The 21,623-nt window shown below is 35.8% G+C and overlaps 1 protein-coding gene across 9 annotated transcripts in view; it reads right to left on the bottom strand.

The window, feature by feature from the left end:
• Positions 1 to 21,623, bottom strand: part of SCN2A (sodium voltage-gated channel alpha subunit 2) — a 142,037-nt gene that overhangs the window by 37,925 nt on the left and 82,489 nt on the right. For 7 of the 9 annotated variants that reach the window (XM_023259411.2, XM_023259408.2, XM_023259412.2 and 4 more), the window contains 4 exons: positions 17,556 to 17,688; positions 13,009 to 13,247; positions 6,374 to 6,547; positions 3,349 to 3,705 (listed from right to left, as the gene is read on the bottom strand). In XM_023259411.2, coding sequence (XP_023115179.1) covers positions 3,349 to 3,705; positions 6,374 to 6,547; positions 13,009 to 13,247; positions 17,556 to 17,688 — 903 coding nt within the window. Of the gene's footprint in view, positions 1 to 3,348; positions 3,706 to 6,373; positions 6,548 to 13,008; positions 13,248 to 15,997; positions 16,507 to 17,555; positions 17,689 to 20,376; positions 20,425 to 21,623 lie in introns of those variants that run through there. The other 2 variants (XM_045033889.1, XM_023259414.2) reach the window with 2 other exon arrangements.

Below are 21,623 nucleotides of genomic sequence, written 5' to 3'. Positions count from 1 at the left end.
CATATGATAATAATGATGTTAACATCGACTTATGATGGTGGAATCAAGGTATTACCTTGAACAAGATTACTAATTAATCTGTAACTTGAGTCTCCAAAAATAAGCCCGTCTGGTATGAGAGAGTAAAAAGATTAGTGACTATAAACCTATTTACGTACTCAACAAGTATAATTTACTAAGGGATAGCGTATTCAGATGGGACAAGGCCAAGCTGTAAGTTTTTTCCAGGATTTGATTGATAATGTTTATGAGTCTCTGATTATTCAAGCATATAGAGTAAAAAAAGGATATAGTAGTAAAGGGAGCCAAAGACAAAATGTAAATAATAAAGAAGAAGAGTCCTAGAAAAGATTTCAAGGAAAACTACAATGAAAAGGAGGCAGCATCCTTGGTCCATTCCTACCTTTCCAATAAGCTAATAAGGCCTACAACTCCTTTGATATCCAGTTACACGTTAGTACAACCAATGGTAGTAAGAAATGTAAAAATGTGTAAGATCCAATAAGGACTTCAGATAAGCTGTGAGTCTATCTTGACATCTCTCAATGGCTACACCATGGCTGCTGGTATTCATACTAAGGCCTACTCCTTTACTTCAAGAATTTACCAATAAAGTTATATTTTAATGTGCTTTGCTTTTGGATTTATTATTTGGATGAAAAATAGATGAAAGAAAAAAATGCTACATTTTGGTTTTTATCCATAATAAAAGTGAATTTTGGTGTCATAATTGTTTTCTAGATTTGATTTCTGAAGGTTTATTAATGAACTTTGTCTATTAGGAAATTTTTTCTTGATATGTATCAATCAACTCTCCAGAGTGAGATCCAACTTGTATTTTCTCTTCAAAGTACTGAGAAAATAATACAGAGTACTGTTATAGCTATATATGGCCCACTCCCGTTTCTTGTTAGGAGGGTGGGGCAGTCTGTGGCCCCACCTCTGTCTTGCCTTTGGACCAGGCATCACAGTGATTCCTGACACTTGTGGTGGAGCACCATAAGAAGTATATGTGAGTTCAAATGGTGTTCTATCAGTTCGCCTTTGGGGGACTTTCTTCTCTTTAGTGAGGATGAAAAGTAAAAATTATAGGAGGCAGTGCATCAAGTCATTCTGCCTTGTTTAAGCAAATGTAATCTGAACACATTTCCTTACTGGTGGCAAACATGACAGATATTATTACTACCTTAGTTACTCCAGAAATATATCCAGGATATGACAAAAGAAGAAACTTTTAAAGCTGATAGTAAAAAAAGAAAGGAGAGCCTTTAATTTTTTCCTTAAAGGTACAGGATTTAAATTTATGTATGTAGATGGAAATGATTATTTTATAGACTATATCTCTTTATTCATATATAGTAATATAAGTTTATATGAAATGTCATCACAGGTATAAATACTTCTGAAATTCTCTTCTCAATTTGAATCTTCTGTACAATTACATGTCAGATTTGTCTTATTTCAGTAAATTAATAATTTATATGGGATACCCATCTGTATATACATATATATTTGAAATCAAATTAAATCTATAATACAAACTTATGACTTTTATTTCTGTTATATATAATCCTAGGACTATCTGTTTCTGTACTATGCAATCTTATACTTCTCTGAAAGCAAGCAAGTTGTACTGGGGATTGTGGTGGCTATAAAATATACCTACAAATTATTTGATACTTCTCCACTCAAAAGTTAAAGCCCGATTCCTTCTTAAGTTGAGTTCTTTTTAGTGACTAGCTCTGATGAATACAACATGGCAGAGGGACAGTGTATGACCTCAAGATCAGAACACAAAGAAAGCTTCTCCTTGCCCTCTTTCTCATGTCACCTGCTATGGGAGAAGCCAGCTGCCATGTCATGAAGATACTCAACAATCCTATTGAGAGGTCCATGTGGAGAGGAACTGAGACTTTGTGCCAACAGCCAATAAGTAACTGGGATTTCCTGCCAATAACTAAGAGATGGAGCCTTCTTGGAAGCTGATCTTTCAGCTTCAGTCAAGACAACTGGGTCTCTAGCCAACATCTTGACAACAACCTTATGACAGACCCCGAGTCAGAACCACCCAGTTTAGCTGCTCCCAAATGTATGACCCACAGAAACTAGAGATAATAAATATTTGTCATTTTAAGTCACAGTTCAAATTTCTGGATTGCACACTGCTCATGTTTTTTGTTACTTCAAGAATAGGTCTGAATTATCTAACCCAATATTGAGGAGGTTGAAATCTGCAAATGAATATAAATAAATGATAACTGTTAGCCTTTTCTTCTTCCTTTGGGGAACTGGAGGTTACTTTTATGTGAAAAGAAATTAAGTCTATAAATTATATACTTTAAAATATTGGTTATGTCAGTCCTTGTTCTATGCCTCCGGATTGGGACTTAATCATGAAACGCAGTATAATTACTTAATATTTAAAGTAGAAGAACCTGATACCCTCATTAAGTCTATTGTTTTCTCTTCTCCATCCACTGGGTCCACTGTTGCTTGGTTTGGGACAGTCTACTTTTCTTCCTAACAACCTAATCTTACATCTTAATTAAAGATAATTCAGGTTCAACTCCTTGACAAAGCCTTCCTTGATTATCCTTGCCATTGTAAAGCAATGTTTCCACTTAGTGAACTTGATACATAGTACTTTGTTTTTACATTTTTGACACGTATTAAATACTTTCTATTTTAATCCTGTTTAAGTCATATCACTGTGTCATATATATCTTTTTATCAGCATTTCCATGCCTCCAGGAATCAGTAAAGATGTGTTGAGAATGGTTCATTGGATATAGACATGGTAAGTGATTTTTGAGTCAATGTTACTTGCCAACACTACAGTTTCTAAGTACCAAATAACTTACGCGTGTTTAATGGATTGAGATCATCATTAATTTTTACCTCCAATTTGTAGGAGAACTGAATATGAAACATTTTCAAGTGATACTGTTGTTGATACTTATAAATAAAATGAGTGACTATTCTTAGCAACACATCCATGCTTTAACACAAGAACTGAAAGGTAAAAGCCAGAAATGGCTCTCTCCATGGAATAGTAAGAGGTATAGTGATGAAGAACAACTTTGATTCAAAAGGTATTTTAAGAGTTTATGTTACATGCCAATTATGTCTCAATAAAACTGGAAAAAGTTAAAAACAAAGAATAAACAAATAGTTAAAGAAGACTTATGTGGGTCTCCATAGTCTAAAGTATACCTGGTTCCTGCAATAATGAATAATTGAGGATTGATTTTAAAAAGGCCAAAAACATAAAACATTCACCTGTTGAACATAATTTTTATGGTTACATTGTCTTTTACCGAAAATAAGGAAAATATTTTTACTACATACCACCAGGTTTCCAATCACCATGACCATCATGAAGACAGTAAGGCACATGGTTTGGCCAGCGACTTCCATACAGTCCCACATGGTTTCGATCCACTCTCCACACAGTACGCGGAACACAATCAGGAAAGAGTGGAAGAAGTCATGCATGTGCCAGCGTGGGAGCTCACAATCATTGGAAATCTTGCAGACACATTCTTTGTAGCTCTTACCAAAGAGCTGCATGCCGACCACGGCAAAAATGAAGACGATGATGGCCAACACCAAGGTGAGATTACCTAGAGCCCCCACAGAATTGCCAATGATCTTTATCAGCATATTCAGGGTGGGCCAGGATTTTGCCAACTTGAAAACTCGGAGCTGGAAACAAGAGCAAGAAGGCTATTACTGCCCTGCCTTCTAAAGAATCTGTAAATTTATTTACAGGGAAAATCTACAGCATAACTGTCTTAATTGTAGGGTGGTGGGTTATTTGTGTGTCAAACTATTATCTAGCAAATGTATCAGTTATTTAATACCATGCATCATTTTTCATTCTAAAATAGACTATTTTGTAAATAAAACAATTACATTACACAGTTCTTAATGGCATTTTAATAATAAGATACACCAAAATTTCCAGAATCTTACATAAGCATATGTAATATTCTTTTTGTTTTTCTATGGGAAACTGATATATCTAAGATTGATGGTGATTAATTAGCAGAAACTGTTTCAAAGAAGTGGAGGCTATCATTACTTAAAAGCCCAAAGTAGATACATTTTGTAGGGTACTTGAGATGCACAGGTACAGATAAAGTTAACACAAATTATACAAGGTACAAGAGAAAAACCAACTAATTTATTTAAATCTTTAGATTGCTTTAATCTTGCTGTTATCTTTAGTTGGCTGTAACATCAGGCTGTATTTTATAGGAGATTTATTACACCGTAATCCCCCTGCCCTTAATTGCGTTTTCACTTTCTGTGGTTTCAGTTACCCACAGTCAACCATGGTCTGGAGGCAGATGATCCCTCTCCTGACATATTGTTAGAAGGTTAATAGTGGCCTAACAGTTTGTCACAATGCCCACGTCATTCACTTCACTTCATCTCATCACATAGGCACTTTGTCACCTCATATCATCACTAGAAGAGGGTGAGTACAATACAGTAAGATATTTTGAGAAAGAGTGACCACATTCACATAACTTGTTTTGTTTTTAATTTTTTTAAACGTTTTATTTATTTTTGAGACAGGGAGAGACAGAGCATGAACAGGGGAGGGTCAGAGAGAGGGAGACACAGAATCTGAAACAGGCTCCAGGTTCTGAGCTGTCAGCACAGAGCCCGACGCGGGGCTCGAACTCACGGACTGCGAGATCATGACCTGAGCCGAAGTCGGCCGCTTAACTGACTGAGCCACCCAGGCGCCCCTCACATAACTTTTATTAAGAGTATATTGTTGTAATTGTTCTGTTTTATTATTACTTATTATTGTTAATCTCTTACTGTGCTTAATTTATAAATTAAATTTTACCACAGGTGTGTATGTATAGGAAAAAACAGTATATATAGGGTTCAGTACTATCTACATTTTCAGGGGGTCTTGAAACATATCCCCACAGATAAGGGGGGATTACTCGAACTACTTTATTTGAATAAGGAATACTTGGACTTAAGGAAAAATATATATTTTGTCAACTCTTATGTCTTTAGTGACTTAATAAATCAACTCATTATAGTGTGTAAATGGCTTGCACCACTGTACTTGACATGTTGGTTGTATTATTAGCTCATGGAATCCTCTAAAGTACCATTTATAGTTCAACTGAAGCAGTGTTTCATTTCTGATGTTTCAGGAAATGTCAGGCCAGGAGTAGTGCGTTATTTAATGGCATATAAGTGATCCAAAGGAACAAAATATAAGCATCAAAATGTTTAATTTATTGCCAGGGAATAATTAATGCAAAAGAGCCTACATACTAAGCAAAACACTAATGATATTATTTCCCATCACTTCCTACTTCCCCAAACTGAATCACAATCATCACAAAGATTTACTAACCACTTTTTAAAGTACTTGCCCATACTACTTGTTATACAATCATTTCTAATCATTTCTGTTGTTGTTTGGCATCCTTCTAGGTTCAAATTAGATCCATAGCTATCTAGACGACTAGGTAAGGACCTTAGCTGTAAGGATCTCAATTCAAATTTGATCTTTGAAGGCAGTAAGGGAATTCTTAAAAGACTTCACAGCAAACTCTTGAACCTAATCACCATTAAGATAAGTTACCGATAGGAACTTGTCTTTACAAATTATATACAACCTCTGTTATTTGAAAGTAAATCACAAAGAGCCAACTCAAAGTAATAGCATGATAAAATGTATCACACTTGAAATGGAAATGTGCCAAGTGATATTTTGTCTCTTAATTTAAAAGATTCGTGAACTGATGAATATAAAGATCAAATAAAAGACTTTGTTTAAAATTAATAAAACATAATATAGGCAACTCTTCTTAGAGACTGGATTTGGTGACTTCCTGGTTGGCTGAAGGGGCAAATGCATGGGAAGCTCTATCATCTTCTCTTGTCTACTCTACCCAGTCTCAAGTCTTGACTTCTATGGGGGCAAAGTGGGCAAGTCCATAATTCTTGAGCCTCTGAGAGAAAGGTGGCTCGTCCTAAATCTCAGCCAAGCCTTATGAATGGTTAACTCCATATAACTGAAAGATGAATATTGTGTTGTTTAATTGTGATTTGGATTTATATATGAATCCTTTTTTTTTTCTCCCTCCCCATTAGCCCTGCCATTCAATCACTAAAGACAGAGCTGTTGGCTGTTCATTTGAATGAACTTCATCTATCCATGAAAGCTCTGATAAAAATCAGAGTACTCTCTGATTGTGGAGAAATCCAGTTTGTTTTTAAATGTATTCAAATAATATTGTAACTGTGGGAAATCCTATAATTCTTACTAGATAAGAGTGATGTCTGATTATATTAATTATAAAAACATTACGGATACTCCCAGTTAATTTACCAGCCGAAATGATCGGAGAACTGACAATCCTTCCACGTTTGCCAAACCGAGCTCCATTAAACTAAGGCTCACGATTAAGCCATCAAAAATATTCCAGCCCTCTTGAAAGTAATAATATGGATCCATGGCAATTATCTTCAGAAACATTTCTGCTGTGAAGATCCCAGTGAAGACCTAAATGAGAAATGTTATTACACAAGTGAATACTCTTGAAAACACTAATAATTATTGTCTCCCAACAGACCACAATCCAATTACAAATTTTAAAAATTGGTTTAGGTCCAACAAATCAGTAACCTCAAATGGTCTGTACTCAAATCAATATTTAACTGTTTATTATATTTAAGGCTTATTAAGTGATGAGGAGTACATGAATTAAGACAATAAAATTAATATTGTCATTTTAGTTATCTTACATGAAAGGTTCAGTTAAATCATTATGGTCAACTGCTTGGCTCTGTCTTGTGCTAAGAATATTTCACATTAGCTGTAATAAACATGGTCACCACCAGCCCTACTGATGGTAAGAATACTAAAAATAAAAATTATTTTCCTGACCAAAAAGAAGCAGCATTCTCCATTCTCTATGTGCTTACTCTACAACTATTTCAACCTTTCTCCTCCACATGTCTTCAACTGTTTCCTTATCTTTCACTCTCAGTACTTCTGCGTCACAGAGAGGTAACAGAGGTCAGCCAACCTGAACTTTCTCAGTGTTCCATCTACCTAACTACTTATATCCAAACCCATGCTTTGCTCTAATTTCTCTGTCTGTGTTCTGTGTCTCCTTTGGTCTTCTCAAAGAATTCACTTTCTCAATTAACCTGTAGTTTTAATCTCTTCTTGCTACTGACTGCTTCCAATTGGGATTTTATAGGGAGCAACGGACACTCAGTCCTTCTCTACCACCAGCATCATCAAAGAAACTCTCCTTGAATTCTACTTCCCCTGTTAGCTACCCCCTATACATCCTCTCCTCATGGCCCAACTTCTTTAAGAGGTTGGGTATTTGTCTATACTCAGTAGTTCCATTTCTTCAACTTTACAACATATCAGTCAACACAACCTGCTTTAACCAATTTCACCAACATAGCCACCAACATCACCATTGCTAAATTCAATTGAAAATTTTGCAGTTATCTTGCTTACCTCTTCAGAAGTTTTTTCACATTGTTTACTGTTCCTTGTTCTTTAAAATATTTTCTGTTCCTGGCTTCAGTGATCCACACCTCCCTGGACACTTCTCAGTTGCTTTTCTTCTAACAAATTATTCGATATTGGATTTCTTCAGAGGTCTCTCTGTCCTGGAAATTCTTACTCTAATTTTCCTTTTACAATAAGTTTACACTTTGAGATTTATTTTTCCATTCAAGCACATCTCCTGAGGTCCAGAAATATATACCCACTTGTTTATTCAATACTTTCATTGAATGGCTATTTTACAGGTATCTCAAATTCAACAGATCCAAAATTCACCTTAAAATTTTCTCTGCACAATCTTGCTTCTCTTTTGATACTAACTCAGTAAATGAACTCACTCTCAAACTTGGTGACTATCTCAGAAACCTGACAGTCTTACTGACTTTTCCAAATATCTCTCGAATACTTCAGGTTGAAATTCATCCATGCAGGCATTACCAGCTTATTCTCCTTTTATTGTTGAGTAGACCTCCATTGTTTGCATATTCTACAGGTATTAAATACTGTGTAACACTTTTTGTTTCTTTTCTAAGCAATCTTTTTGCCACCCAATCATATGTGCTAATCTTTTCATATATTTTACACTTACATACACTGTAAACTCTTGCTTTAAAAAATCAGCTGTCTTTTAAAGAAATTAAGGAAAAAAGATAGTCTTTTCTATTTACCTACATTTTTAAATTTTGCGTGACCATCATTCCCAGATTCAATTTTCCATCTAATATGCTTTTCTCCTTCAGCCTGAAGAACTAACTTCCTTTGGCATGTCTTGTAGCATAATTCTGGCACAACTTCTCTGTTTTTGTTCATGTTAAAGTCATTTCACATTAGCTTTTGATGGATAATTTCACTGCAGAATAATAAGTTAACTTTTTCTTTTTTTCTTTCTTTCATCAGGCCATTTTCTCATGGACTGAATTATTTCTGATGAGATATCAGCCCCAGTCTTCTGGCTGTTTCTAAAAGTTTCTTTTATTTTCAGCAGCTTGACTAAGATTTGCCCAATGTAGTTTAAATTTATCCTTGCTGATGTTCACTGAAATTTTATAATTTAATTTCAAAATGTCTAAATTAATATTTGCCACCAATTTTGAGAAATTTTTGGCCATTGCTTTTTCAAATATTTGTTTTGTTCTACTCTTCACCTTTCTCCTTCTGGGTCTCCATTATGCAAATATTCGACCATTTGATGTTATTTTGCAGATTAGGAAGACTCAGTATACTTTTCTTTTTGGTTTTTCTCTGCCATTCAAATTGGATCATTCTATTGATTTGCTTCAGTTTAGCAACCCTTTCTTCTGTTGTCTGCTTTTTAAAAAACCCATCAAATGAATTTTTCATTTTAAGATTTTTTCTTTTTAGTTCTAAAATGTCTAGATGATTCTTCGTTATAGTTTTCATTTTTTCCTGCTCATACTCTCCATCTGTTTATTCTTTATGACCATTTATTTCCTTCAGAGCATTAAACACATTTATAATAGCTCCTCTAAAGTCCTTTTATGTTGATGCTAGCAATTCAGTCATTTCTGGATCTATTTCTATTGAGTGTTTTTTTCTCTCAGCTAAGACACGTTTTCCTATTTCCTTCACATATCATGCAATTTTTTATGTGATGTGATGTGTTGTAGAGAATTCTGATCAATTATTTTCCTCTGAACAACAATGATTTTTGTTTTATCAGGCAATTAGGTTACAGGTTGGCGACCTGGAATTTATGGTAGCTATGTTTTATATTTGATTAGGGCAGAATGATTTTGGTTTATTCTTTGTCCTAGCTGAATTCTAATTCTTCGGCATAGTCTTTACTTCTGAAGTGCAGCCCATGTGGGGTTTCAAAGAAAAGCTTGAAGTGTTTGTTCAGTTTCTCTATCTTGGTTGGCTTCAAATTCTAAACTCTGTTGTGAGGTGTCCCTTTCTATTCTATTTTTTGGAACTGTTTGCAAAGGATTGGTGTTAATTCTTTAAAACTTTGAGAGAATTCACCAATAAAACTATCTGGGCCTAGGCTATCCTTGTAGGAGTAGTTTTTTTTTTTTTTTTTTCTAATCTAATTTTTACTTACTACAGGTTTTTTCAGATTTTCTATTTCTTCTTGACTTAGTTTCAGTAGTTTGTTACTTTCTAGGAATTTTTCCATTTCATGTAGGCTATTAATTTGTTGGCATAAATTATTCATAGTATTCCTTAAACTTTTGTTTATGTAAGGCCCATAGTGATGTCCTCTATCCATTCCTGATTTATTTTAAATTTCTATTAAAATTTTTTTAATGTTTATTTATTTTTGAGAGAAAGAGAGAGAGAGAGAGAGAGAGAGAGAGAGAGAGAAACAGTGCGAGTGGGGGAAGGCAAAGGGAGAGAGGGAGACACAGAATCTGAAGCAGGCTCCAGGCTTTGTACTGCCAGCTAAGACGCAGGGCTCAATTTCACAGACATGGGGCTCAAACTCATGAACTGTGAGATCATGACCTGAGCTGAAGTTTGATGCTTAACTGACTGAGCCTCCCAGGCACCCCATTCCTGACTTTTTTTATAAGTCTAGGTGAAGATTTATCATTTCTGCTGATCTTTTTATTTTTATTTAAAAAAAAATTTTTTTTAACGTTTTATTTATTTTTGAGACAGGGAGAGACAGAGCATGAACAGGGGAGGGTCCGAGAGAGGGAGACACAGAATCTGAAACATGCTCCAGTCTCTGAGCTGTCAGCACAGAGCCCGATGCGGAGCTCGAACTCTCGGACCGCGAGATCATGACCTGAGCCGAAGTCAGCCACTTAACTGACTGAGCCACCCAGGCGCCCCTCTGTTGATCTTTTTAAAGAGTCATCTTTTAAAATGTTTATGTATTTATTTTGAGAAAGAGAGAGACAGAGAGGCAGCGTGAGAGGGCGAGGGGCAGAGAGAGAGAATCCCAAGTAGGCTCCATGCTATCAGTGTGGAGACCAACGCAGGGCTTGATCTCACAGAACTGTGAGATCATGACCTAGCTGAAATCAAGAGTTGAACACTTAAAACGACTGAACCGCCCAGGCACTCCATTTTTCATTGATTCCTAATTTAATTCCATTTTTGTCAGAAAAGTATTTTGTATGATTTCAATCTTTTTAAGTTTATTGTGGTTTATTTTATAACCTAACATATAACCTATCCTGGGTAATGTTTCATACGTCTTGAGAAGAATGTGTATCCTGTCCATATATTTTCCACTATTCCATGATTCATCTCAAAATGCAATTCTTGCCTTCCTTAACACATAAAGACAAGTTCCACTTTGAATTGTCCATTTGTTATTTTTGTCTTTCCAGCATCTACTCTCCTAGAAATGTCAGATTTGGATTTTTTTTTCTCTTTATAATCCACTCATTTACTCTGTCTTCAGTGATAAGAAATGGTACTGGTGTGCTCAAATAGGGCATTCTAACTCTAGAATCAGAGTAACTGACTGGCTTAGAAATAGTCATGTAACTACAACCAGGCCAACAATATTCTACTCTTAGACCTTTGTTAAAGTTACTAGTTAGGAAGCACGATCCTTCTGCTCAGGTGTAAGATAAAAGTTGGTAGAATGCTGCCATCAATAGAATACCCAGCCAGAGATGAAGGAAACATTTTGGGAAGAAGTAGGGTCAGAAAATGACTCCCAATGACATTGCTGGAGAACCAGAATCTAGATAGGTTAAAACATGGAGCTGTGCCCAAACGGACATTAGCTACTTGAGGTAATGAATTCCCTTTATTTTTGCTTATTCCCATTTGAGTTGTTTCCTAATATCCACCTCCATAAAGTTTCTTTCATCCATTTCTCATTTTTTTAGAAATAATGTTGAAGAGGTTCTTATATAGGTGAAAATTTGGACTAGGTAATGTTATTGTCCTTTCCTACCCTCCAGTTCTATGATTTCTGACCACAGTTTGTAGGAGTCTCTGAAATAGCTTTCAGAGTCTCTGATATAGTGTTCAGACCTCCCATTGTTCTGCCAATTTCCCATGGGTACAGTTGCCCCAACTGTAAAATACAGACAATCATAGTATCTACCTTAGGACTGAATTTATGGGAACCTAGAAAGAGGGAGCTCATGTAAATTTCATTTCTCAGGTTGGGAGGTGCATGAGAACTTAAGCCACTTACATTGGTATCAACATATTTTTGTTGCCTGAATTTATTCATTTTGTTTATTTTTTAATGTTTACTTAGTTTTGAGAGAGAGAGAGAGAGGGAGAGAGAGGAAGAGAGTGAGAGTGAGTGGGGGGAGGGGCAGATGGAGAGGGACAGAGGATCCGAAGTGGGCTCTGCACTGACAGCAGAGATCCCGACATGGGGCTTGAACTTAGGAACTGTGAGATCATGACCTGAGCCAAAGTCGGATGCTTAACAGACTGAGCCACCCAGGTGCCCTCATTTTGTTTCTCAGTGTAAGATCACTTTCCTTTCTATCCCTCTACCATATAGCCAGTGAATGTTAACATAAATTTTTAAGTGAAAATGTATGCAAAAATTCATCATTATAAATTCTTAAATTTACGGGAAAAATTCACACAGAAATAATAATCTCTATGTGATATTTCCTCCCAAAAGAATTCATCTTCAGGTGTTTATAAATTATATTTCAAAATTATCTAACTTGGTATATTTTACAGTTTGATTGACAAATGTAGTCATGTTTTTTTTTTAATTTTTTTTTCAACGTTTATTTATTTTTGGGACAGAGAGAGACAGAGCATGAACGGGGGAGGGGCAGAGAGAGAGGGAGACACAGAATCGGAAACAGGCTCCAGGCTCTGAGCCATCAGCCCAGAGCCCGACGCGGGGCTCGAACTCACGGACCGCGAGATCGTGACCTGGCTAAAGTCGGACGCTTAACCGACTGCGCCACCCAGGCGCCCCAGATGTTCTTAAGAATCTATTCCAAATACCTGAGAAATACACAGAATCTTGTTATCATAGACCAATGTCCTCTATAATTCATAATCATTTTTCTTTTTAAATTTATTTATTTATTTTGAGAGAGAGAGAGACAGAGAGACACAGAGAGAAGCAGAGAGAGAGGAGGAGAGAGAGAATCCCAAGCAGGCTCTGCACCAGCAGCACAGAGCCTGACATGGGGCTCGAACTCACAAACCAGGAGAGGATGACCTGAGCTGAAACCAAGAGTGGGATGCTTAACCAACTAAGCCAACCAGATGCCCTATAATAATCTTTCTAATGGATGGGCAATTTAAATTTAATTCTAAATCAAATTGTACATAAAATTTTCAATTCTTTCCCACTCCTTAACTGTAGCAATATATTTTTTGTTGTTGAAAAAGGGATGTTAAACTTCTGCTGTCCAGGTTTACATGGCCAATTAATTCATATTTAACTTGAGGGCGATATATGAAATTCCTTAAAGCAATCATGAACTCTTTCAGTGGGAAGAGGAACCCTCAGTGAGTCTTACCAGGTTTCCAACTGACAGCACGCTGCTGAATTGCTCCGTCATAGGATAATGCTCCATGGCCATGAAAAGAGTATTTAAGACAATGCAGATGGTGATGGCCAGGTCAACAAATGGGTCCATCACAACCAGGTTGACGAGATGTTTCACCTTTAACCATGGTTTACAGCAATCCCAAATCAAACACATGTTAGCAAATTTGTACCAGCAGGGTGGGCATTTCTGTCTGGATTCTTCAAGTTCTGGAAAAAAAAAGTTACAATACTCATGAAAACTGCTTACTTTCTATTGAGCAGCATTTGGTTTAAGTTGAAAGTGAATTTTTAGAAATCTAAAGTTGTCAAAAGGCCTTAATGGGTTAATCTGATTGTGGAACAGGTTTCACCTATCGTGGTTTTGCTGTAGAAAACATGGCCACAAAAAGGCTAGTGAACTTTCCAAATCTATTTTGGCTAAACAGAATTTCTAAGATTCTATCTGCAATATTAAACTGTCTGAAAATTATCTTCAAGGATATCCAAAACTAATGGGTAGGACTTGGGTTAAGCTCATCCATGCTCCAGATAGAGCCAGATGCATATATGCTATCAAAGAATCCCTCTCAGGAGATGTCTTAAAATCTTTATCAGTTATCATACTGAATCTCAGTTTCTTGGATTAGGTATGTGTTTTGAGGCAAAATGAGATATTTTTGTCAGTGTCACCAGTCTTAGTTAAAAAGTTTCCAGATAAGCCTTGTAAATACAGACTTGCATACTGAACTCATCAAGATTGTTTTTCTCTATATTTCATTATTTAACTAGAGGGCACAAAAGAAGAGAAAATATGTACCTTAAGGAACTGGGATACTCACTGTTAGCACAAATCAATGTTTCAACTGGGACTTACGTGCTACTGGTAAAATACAAGAGGATTTTCGGTGGAACATATGTAGAACTCATAAATTTTCATGGTGTGAATTTATTTTAATGTATTAAAATGTGTAATTATCGTATCAAGCCTATAAAATTTCATATCAAAATACATTATTTAAGAAAAAGGTACAATGGTTTCAAGAAGCATTTCAACTAAAAAATAGGAGAGAGAAGAGAGATTGCACAGCTCTTTAAGGTGATATTCAAAATACTGAAACTTGGTAAATACTGGCAAAGAATTTTGGAGAAGTAGGAAGTGGGAGATTACTATCTTCTTGGGTAAGATGTTCTTTTAATAAACTCTTGAGTGGGAAGAGACTGGAGAACTTGTTTTCTGCCCATGTTATTGCTTCACACCTGATTACCTGCTCTGCTAAATATGAGACCACCATTTCTTAACACTAAAGTAGAGGGAAAGATTCTTTTTTCATTCATGACATATTTGACTCTGATCAGTTACCTTAGTATTACTATAGTAGCAACTGTAATATCCCTCCAAACCTGGTATAATTTACTAGAAGCTAAACTTTGTGGGAGAGAAAACAGCATATGGAATTGGTAAACATGACCACAGCTAATGATTTTTTTGTTTTGCTGATAAACATTCACTATTAGCTAATGCTGTAAGTTTACCACTTCCCTCTAGGAGATTAACTTCCCAATTATTTTTAACAGAAGTCTATTGGAGGTAGATTCTTCAGTGATCTCTTTAGGTATTAAAATACTTCAAGTGCACAGTTTATTCTATTTCTCTTAATATGTAATTGTGTAAATAATAAAGAAGAGTTGAGGTATAAATCAAAGGCAAAACATAATGATTAATCACCAGTTATTGCATAGATGCTTTTAAGACTCCTACATAACATCATGCTTATACTGAAGATAAAAAGATGTCATTTACAGTAAATAACAAAAGAGAAATGAAATAATGACTCTTGGTCTATGTAGTCAGAATAAGTTAGTTTTTAAAATGCTACTTGTCATTCAGTAGATAAAAAGAAGCAAACAGGAATTGTGTAGAAAAAAAATATACCAGAGAAAAGTTCAAAAGGGAAAATTCATCCAGTGTTGCTCATCTTGACACCAGGAAAAAGTGGAGCAAAGTTGTTTTAGTTCTAAAATAAAATCATTCAATTATTCATGCCAGAGAGAGAGAGAGGGAGAGAGAATGACAGGAGAGAGGGAGACAGAGACAGAGAAAAATAATCTTACATTTTAAAACAAAACAAAGCAGTCATGAAAGAACGACAGCCATTTCTCCATTATTCCTGTGTGGATTATCCGCAGTGGGATTCATTTACATCCCAGTTTAGATGTTTTGTTGGCTCTCCTCAATTCCTCAGGTGTTTGTAACTTTCCCTCTCACTATCCTTCCCATGGATGTGACCAGGAAACATTTCTATGCGGTTTTTGCATTTAAAACTTGAAAAGCAAACAATTTCATTGAATAGGAGGCTATTCATTACCATGGACAATGGAGACTTGACTGTAGTTCAAAAGAAGAAAAACAAAAGATGCCAGCCAGCTGGATCAACAAGCCTGGTTCCAAAAAAAAAAAAAAAAAAAAAAAAAAAGGAGGGTAAATTAAACCATGATTAGCTTTGAAGGAAGATCCCCAAATAAGCAAATTATGTCAACTTAAGAAACCTTTCTACTGTTAGCAGGAACAAAAATAGGAAGGACCATATTAAAGACAGCTCTAGTATGCATGTGTATGTGAAGTATTGCTAACAACCAACATAGATCAATGCCACATTCCATATAGCCAACGAAAAACAGAATGAAAATGTTGCCATTGTCCCTCACAAAAGTATAAAGTCACAAAGCTCTGCAGATATTAAACCAAACACTCAGTCTCCTGCTTCCTGAATTATACATATTTCTAGGACATCCTAGGCAACTCCATTGAGATACATTTCAATGGAGAGCCATTTGGGTGCACTCATTTTGAACTCCATATCTTAATTAGTGGACAAGTCCAATCTTGTGGTGGATTGATGTTTTTCAAGTAATTTCTTATGTTAGCTCAAACTTAATGGTATCAGAAGTGCAAAGTAGGACTGTTGATTTAGACTTACCCTGTCTCCTTCTCTACTTCTTGCTTTAGGGAGCAGACATGCTGCTGACATCGGTAGCAGAACCACTGGCAGCTTCCTCTCAGTGGTTTTGCTATGGCAAGGAGCAGAAGACCAGAGAATCTTCAAAAGATTTACCTGGAGGGACAGGGAGGAGCAAGCTACTGGCAGCTGGGGGAGAAGAGGGAGTGCAAGCTAACGCAGGCGAGGTTGGAGAAGAACGTACTGAGTTTAATATTCCATAGAAATCAGTGAAAAGATTTCTGATACTGCAGTAGGATATTATAGAAATTGGGTCTTGTAATATTGACATGGCTGTGATATATTCAGCCATCTACACTGTGGGTTTTTCCTGGCTGTGACTTTTAGGCTTTGGTACTGGTATTAGTATCAAAGGATCTTTGCATTCGGACTAGAAAAGAATTATTCCAAGAATCCATCCAATACCAAGAGAAACTATAACTAACAATAAGAAAGCCATGTGCCTATGCCTCATCTCTCATTCACCATCTCTCTTTTTTTTTTTTTCCTTTAACATGTCTACACACACATACACACACACACACACACATACAGCTTGGGAGAGGGCAGAAAGAGGGAGTTATAACAGAGATAGGGAGAGAAGGGAGAAGGGGGTAAGGGAGGAGGATAGAATATATTTTATATGAAAGTATTTTCCAAGTAGTTGAAGTTGATAGTTCATATTTAAATTCACTTACAGAATGGAAAGACACAAATGTGAATTAACAAAAACAATGAAAATAAAACAATAATGATAATATTTATTAACTGCCTTCTAAATTCAGATACATAGGTGCTTTATATATGATGTCTCAATTCTTACAACAATCTTATGCCTAAACTTCATTATCTGCATTTTACTGATGGAAAAACTGTGGTTTAGAGTCATAAATTAACACATTTAACATGTAGCAGAGCCAAGAATTGATCACAGATCAAGCTGTCCCCAAAGTCTTTATTTTGGCATTATAAGGTCCAGACGTCTAAACAATATGTTAACCACTCAGAAATATAATCTGCAGCTAAATAAAGAGATGATATATTGTAATACTCTGGTCAGAGAGAGGCAAGAGTAGTTCTAAAAATTCTTTAAAAAAATGCTTCAAAGAGGTTAATATAGAATCCTAATCCACATTTTTAATTTATATTTCTGGTTAAATACAAGGACTTTATAACTTGTGTCTTAAGCAGTTAATACAATTCAAATGGGTTAGCATCATCATGAAAATAAATATTTATAACGTTACTCTTTTCATTGTCATGCACACAACAAGCTTCAACAGTTTAGAATTTAATCTACAAAAGCAGTATTCCAAGTATATCTTGAATTTGCATTAGTTTCCTGGAGACTAAATGTAAAAATCTATTCGAGATAGTACAATCTATGTGTTGTATGTGGATTTTACTTTTATCTGTTAAGAGATACAATGCTGGTATGGTATAAGGTCAGGAAGAATTTTCTTGGAATTTATGGAAGTATTTTGTTTTCATCATTACCAAAGCACCACCAAGTAGCTCTGCTGTAAGGCTTTTGACGTACCTTCCATAGTGTTGGTCAAAATACTAGCTAGACTCATTGCTCTTTGCCTTGCCGTAGGATCTTCCAGCAAGTCCATGGAAACATGGTAAGAACTGGATCGTCTTTTTCTTAGTTCTGTTTCAGTAGTTGTGCCCTGAAAATAAAATTTCAGATAAAATAACTATTACTCTTAAGGGTAGCAAAACCCAAAGCGTTCCTATAATAGGTGCTGCTTAACTAAATGTCCACCAGATGAGAATAGCTCATTAAGACATTGCTGGAATCATCATTCTTGGGAAGTGTTCGAAAGCCCATCAGATTCTCACCCTTCAGGGATGCCTGGTTTTGCAATCAAGCTGGACTTTAATTCCTCCCCCTTGGAGCTTTTGACTGGAGGGATCATGCCTACCATCATACAGATGACTTTTAGCATTTCAATCAATCTTACCTAGGACTTCAGATTCAAGCTCATTGTTCCTTGATTTACTCTCAGGTTGAATTATTAGACCTTTATAGACACATATTCATGTGGTTTAATGTATGGAAAGAAGTTTTAAGGTTTCCCTAATACTCATCAGTAACAGTTCCCCTAAAATGTGAATTCCACTTGTAAAATGTTTTTGTTCATTATCAACAGGTAGCATTTCCTAACATCCTTAACAATAGAAGTAAAATATTAGAACTAATCTGCAACTGTCTTACATTTACAAAACAACTCCAAAAAAATCCACAAAACAACCCATATCCTTGGCACTGAAACTCTAATTTAAGGCAATAACACCAATTTTAGGAACTTTGATTTTTAACCATGATAAAATGATTTGATGATTTTCTATTCCAAAATAAACTCACCAAGATTTCAACATGGGTGGAAATTTATTCCTACTTTAGGAGATCAAACAATGAAATTAATTATCACAGGAAGAAAGGGCAAAACTCATACTTTTCAAATGCAGATCTGAAGGCCAATAACAAATAAGTCATTTTTAGTTCTCTGAGGATTCTCCCTATTTCTGAAAAAGCAATATGAGTCCTGTTCATCTACTTTGACTTTACTGTGGGATGAGTAATATTATGTTATTAATCTGCATACCTCTAATGTAGACATATTCAAAAGCAAAGCTTCTACTTAACTGATATGATTGCCATTAATGGCGATAAACATCTATACAGGTCACTCTAAAAGTAATTTTTCATAGAAGAGAAATAAAATTAATGAGAAAAAATAACCCTTCTCTGATGAAACTAAAGCTCTTTAAATCAAAAGGTTATCTCTCAAAAATTAAAATATTTGGCCTGGTCAGAGAAACAATGTCTTGAGAAACAGAAAGGTCACTTACAGTTCATCTAGTCTCTTTTGCTCTATAGAGAACTATATGTACAATCCTAGATCTGTCTAATCTTTAATGATAGATTTCTGAACCTCTAATGATATTACTGAGGAAATTCTTAAGTTAAATTGCTTCCATTGAATTTATGTATAGAGGATACTGTGTGCTTTGGAGGGGGTCATTTGTCCTCAGTTGTTTCTTTTTCTTTTCAATTTTTAAATGTTTATTTATTTTTGAGAGAGAGAGAGAGAGAGAGAGAGAGAGAGAGAGAAAGAAAGAGTGTGAGCAGGGGAGGGGCAGAGAAAGAGGGAGACACAGAATCCGAAGCAGGCTCCAGGCTCTGAGCTGTCAGCACAGACCCCCATGTGGGGCTCGAACCCACAGACCCCAAGATCACGACCTGAGCCGAAGTCAGATGCTCAACCGACTGGCCACCCAGGCGCCTTCAGCTGTTTATTTTCTATTCTCATTTCCCTCTCTGCAGTCTCTGAAAACCTCCTCCTTCATCTACACCTTCAGCTCCAGCTGCACCACAGGGTAGTGCCCTGCCTCTCAGCACCTGACCACAGGATTGAAGAATGGACAGGACAGAGGGGGAAATAAAAGGATCTCGCTAAGCTCTGCTTCAGATGGGTTCCAAATTGCCTTCAGAGATTTATCCTACCCTCTCTGATAGGGCAGGGGTTTTATAATAATTACTGAAAATGCTATTTCCTGAGATTCTCTTTGTATTTATGCAAAGAAGTTGTGGATTTGTTTTTGTTTGTTCAATTAACATTTATCAAGATCAGTGATGCTCATACTTTATTATGTGTAAGAATCATGTGGGATGCTTGTCAAGGAAGGACTTTCCCTGACTTGGTTCTCTTCAGTCTTTTAGTCTGAGTAAGTCTCAATCAGCCCAGGAATCTCCATTTTTTTTCCCCCTTAAATCACTTTATTGAGGAATGACTGACATGTAAAAAGCCGTATATATTTAATGTATGCAATTCAATGAGTATACACTCATGAATTATCATCACTATCAAGGCCACAAACAACTTCAACATCTTCCAAAGTCTCCTCCCACACCCTTTATTATTGTTGTTGTTGCTGTTATTATTTGTGAGAACACTTAACACAAGATCTATCAGCTTAGCAAAATTTTAAGTATACAGTACAATATCATTAGCTTATAGGCACAATGCTCCACAAATATCCAGAACTTATTTATCTTGCTTAATGAAAATTTTGTACCCTTTGACCATCGAACTCACAGAAGCAGAGCAGAATGGTGGTTGCCAGGGGTTGGGGGAGAGGGAAATGAGGTATCTCCATTTTTAAGAAGCATTCCAGGGAATTCTGATGCAGGTAGTCTGAGTGTGAAGTGTATATTTTGAGCAACACTGGATTAAAATGAAAATGTTTACCTCCTTAGCAATTTCTTATTGTCCATTTAAGAAAGTTAAAAAAAAATCAAAGGAAGGCAATACTGAAGAATGGATAGAATGTAGGTTTAGTAGCCAGCATACCTGGGGTCAAATCTTAGTTCCACCATGCACAGGCCTCAGTTTCCTCCTCTGTAAAATGGGGATAATATTAGTAACTATGATAAAGGGTTGTGGTGAGGACTTAATGAACTAATACATGTAAAGTGCTCTGGACAGTGTCTGGTACACAGCTACGCTTATTTTTTAAGAGACGTTGATATTCTTTCTCCATTCTTCCTGGTTCCTTCACTGCAGTGTTCTACTTTTTCACGATTTTATCTGAATCCAGGAAGCTTGGACATTTCTTTGGGAGAAAGTGGGGCAGAGGCCATGGGAAAAAAAGTGATCAATGGCTAATTCTGTAACCCAAGTTAAGAAGTTCCTCTACTAGGTGACTAAAAGCTGACTCTGTATGATTTTATTGTGGCTTAAAGAGCTTGTCCAACTATAATAAATGCGATTGTATTAAAAAAGGCATATAAAGAAGATTTTAATATGATTTGGCAAACTATAAAATACAACCAAATGACATGGCTTGAATACTTTTATGTCAGCGACTAAATTCTAATTTAATACTAAAGCTTAAAAGCACCTTACGTTTTACAAATGAACATGTCAATAATATATCCTTATTATATCCTTATCCTAATATATCCTTTAGTCAAAACTCTTTTTTATATTCTTGACTTACAGTCTCTTTGTTTACATAAAGAAATCATGATAGTAATATAGAAAATCGCAATCTGTTCTAAAAATGACAATACATGACCCTACCAGGTACTTTGAGTGACTTCTTTGCCACACAAAGGTACAATGGCTGGGGTCGTTTGAGTGGGTGCTAAATATGTTACAGTACTCGGACCTGCAAAGAAAAAGAATGTTGCAGGGCAGGATTTAGATGTCTTTAATGATAGTATCTACTTCAAGTGAAGTATCAAATTCTCCTTTTGATGGAACAGTAGTAACAAGATCCTTAAGCTGAGTATATAATCTCTTGCATCTCATTCTATCATATTAATGTCCTATTATATTAATTAAACATTATGTTTGATAAGTTATTGCTGTGCTTTTTGGCAAGTTTCACACGCCTGGGCCTCTGAGTATATCTTTTTCTTCTTCCCGTTTTATGATGAATACTTCTATTTAGATTTTATGAGACCCAACCTGTATTTTTAATTAATTTGTAGAAAACTCTATATAGAACAATTTGACAAAAGAAGTTCACAGCTGGACTGAACCAACCGTAACAACTGACCTTACAAAATTCTTGCATGTGGAAATCAAACAAT

The sequence above is a fragment of the Felis catus genome, chromosome C1, assembly GCF_018350175.1.
Source record: "Felis catus isolate Fca126 chromosome C1, F.catus_Fca126_mat1.0, whole genome shotgun sequence".
Taxonomy (NCBI): domain Eukaryota; kingdom Metazoa; phylum Chordata; class Mammalia; order Carnivora; family Felidae; genus Felis; species Felis catus.
The sequence above is the reverse complement of the archived record's forward strand: the minus strand, read 5'-3'. Positions and strand labels throughout refer to the sequence as shown.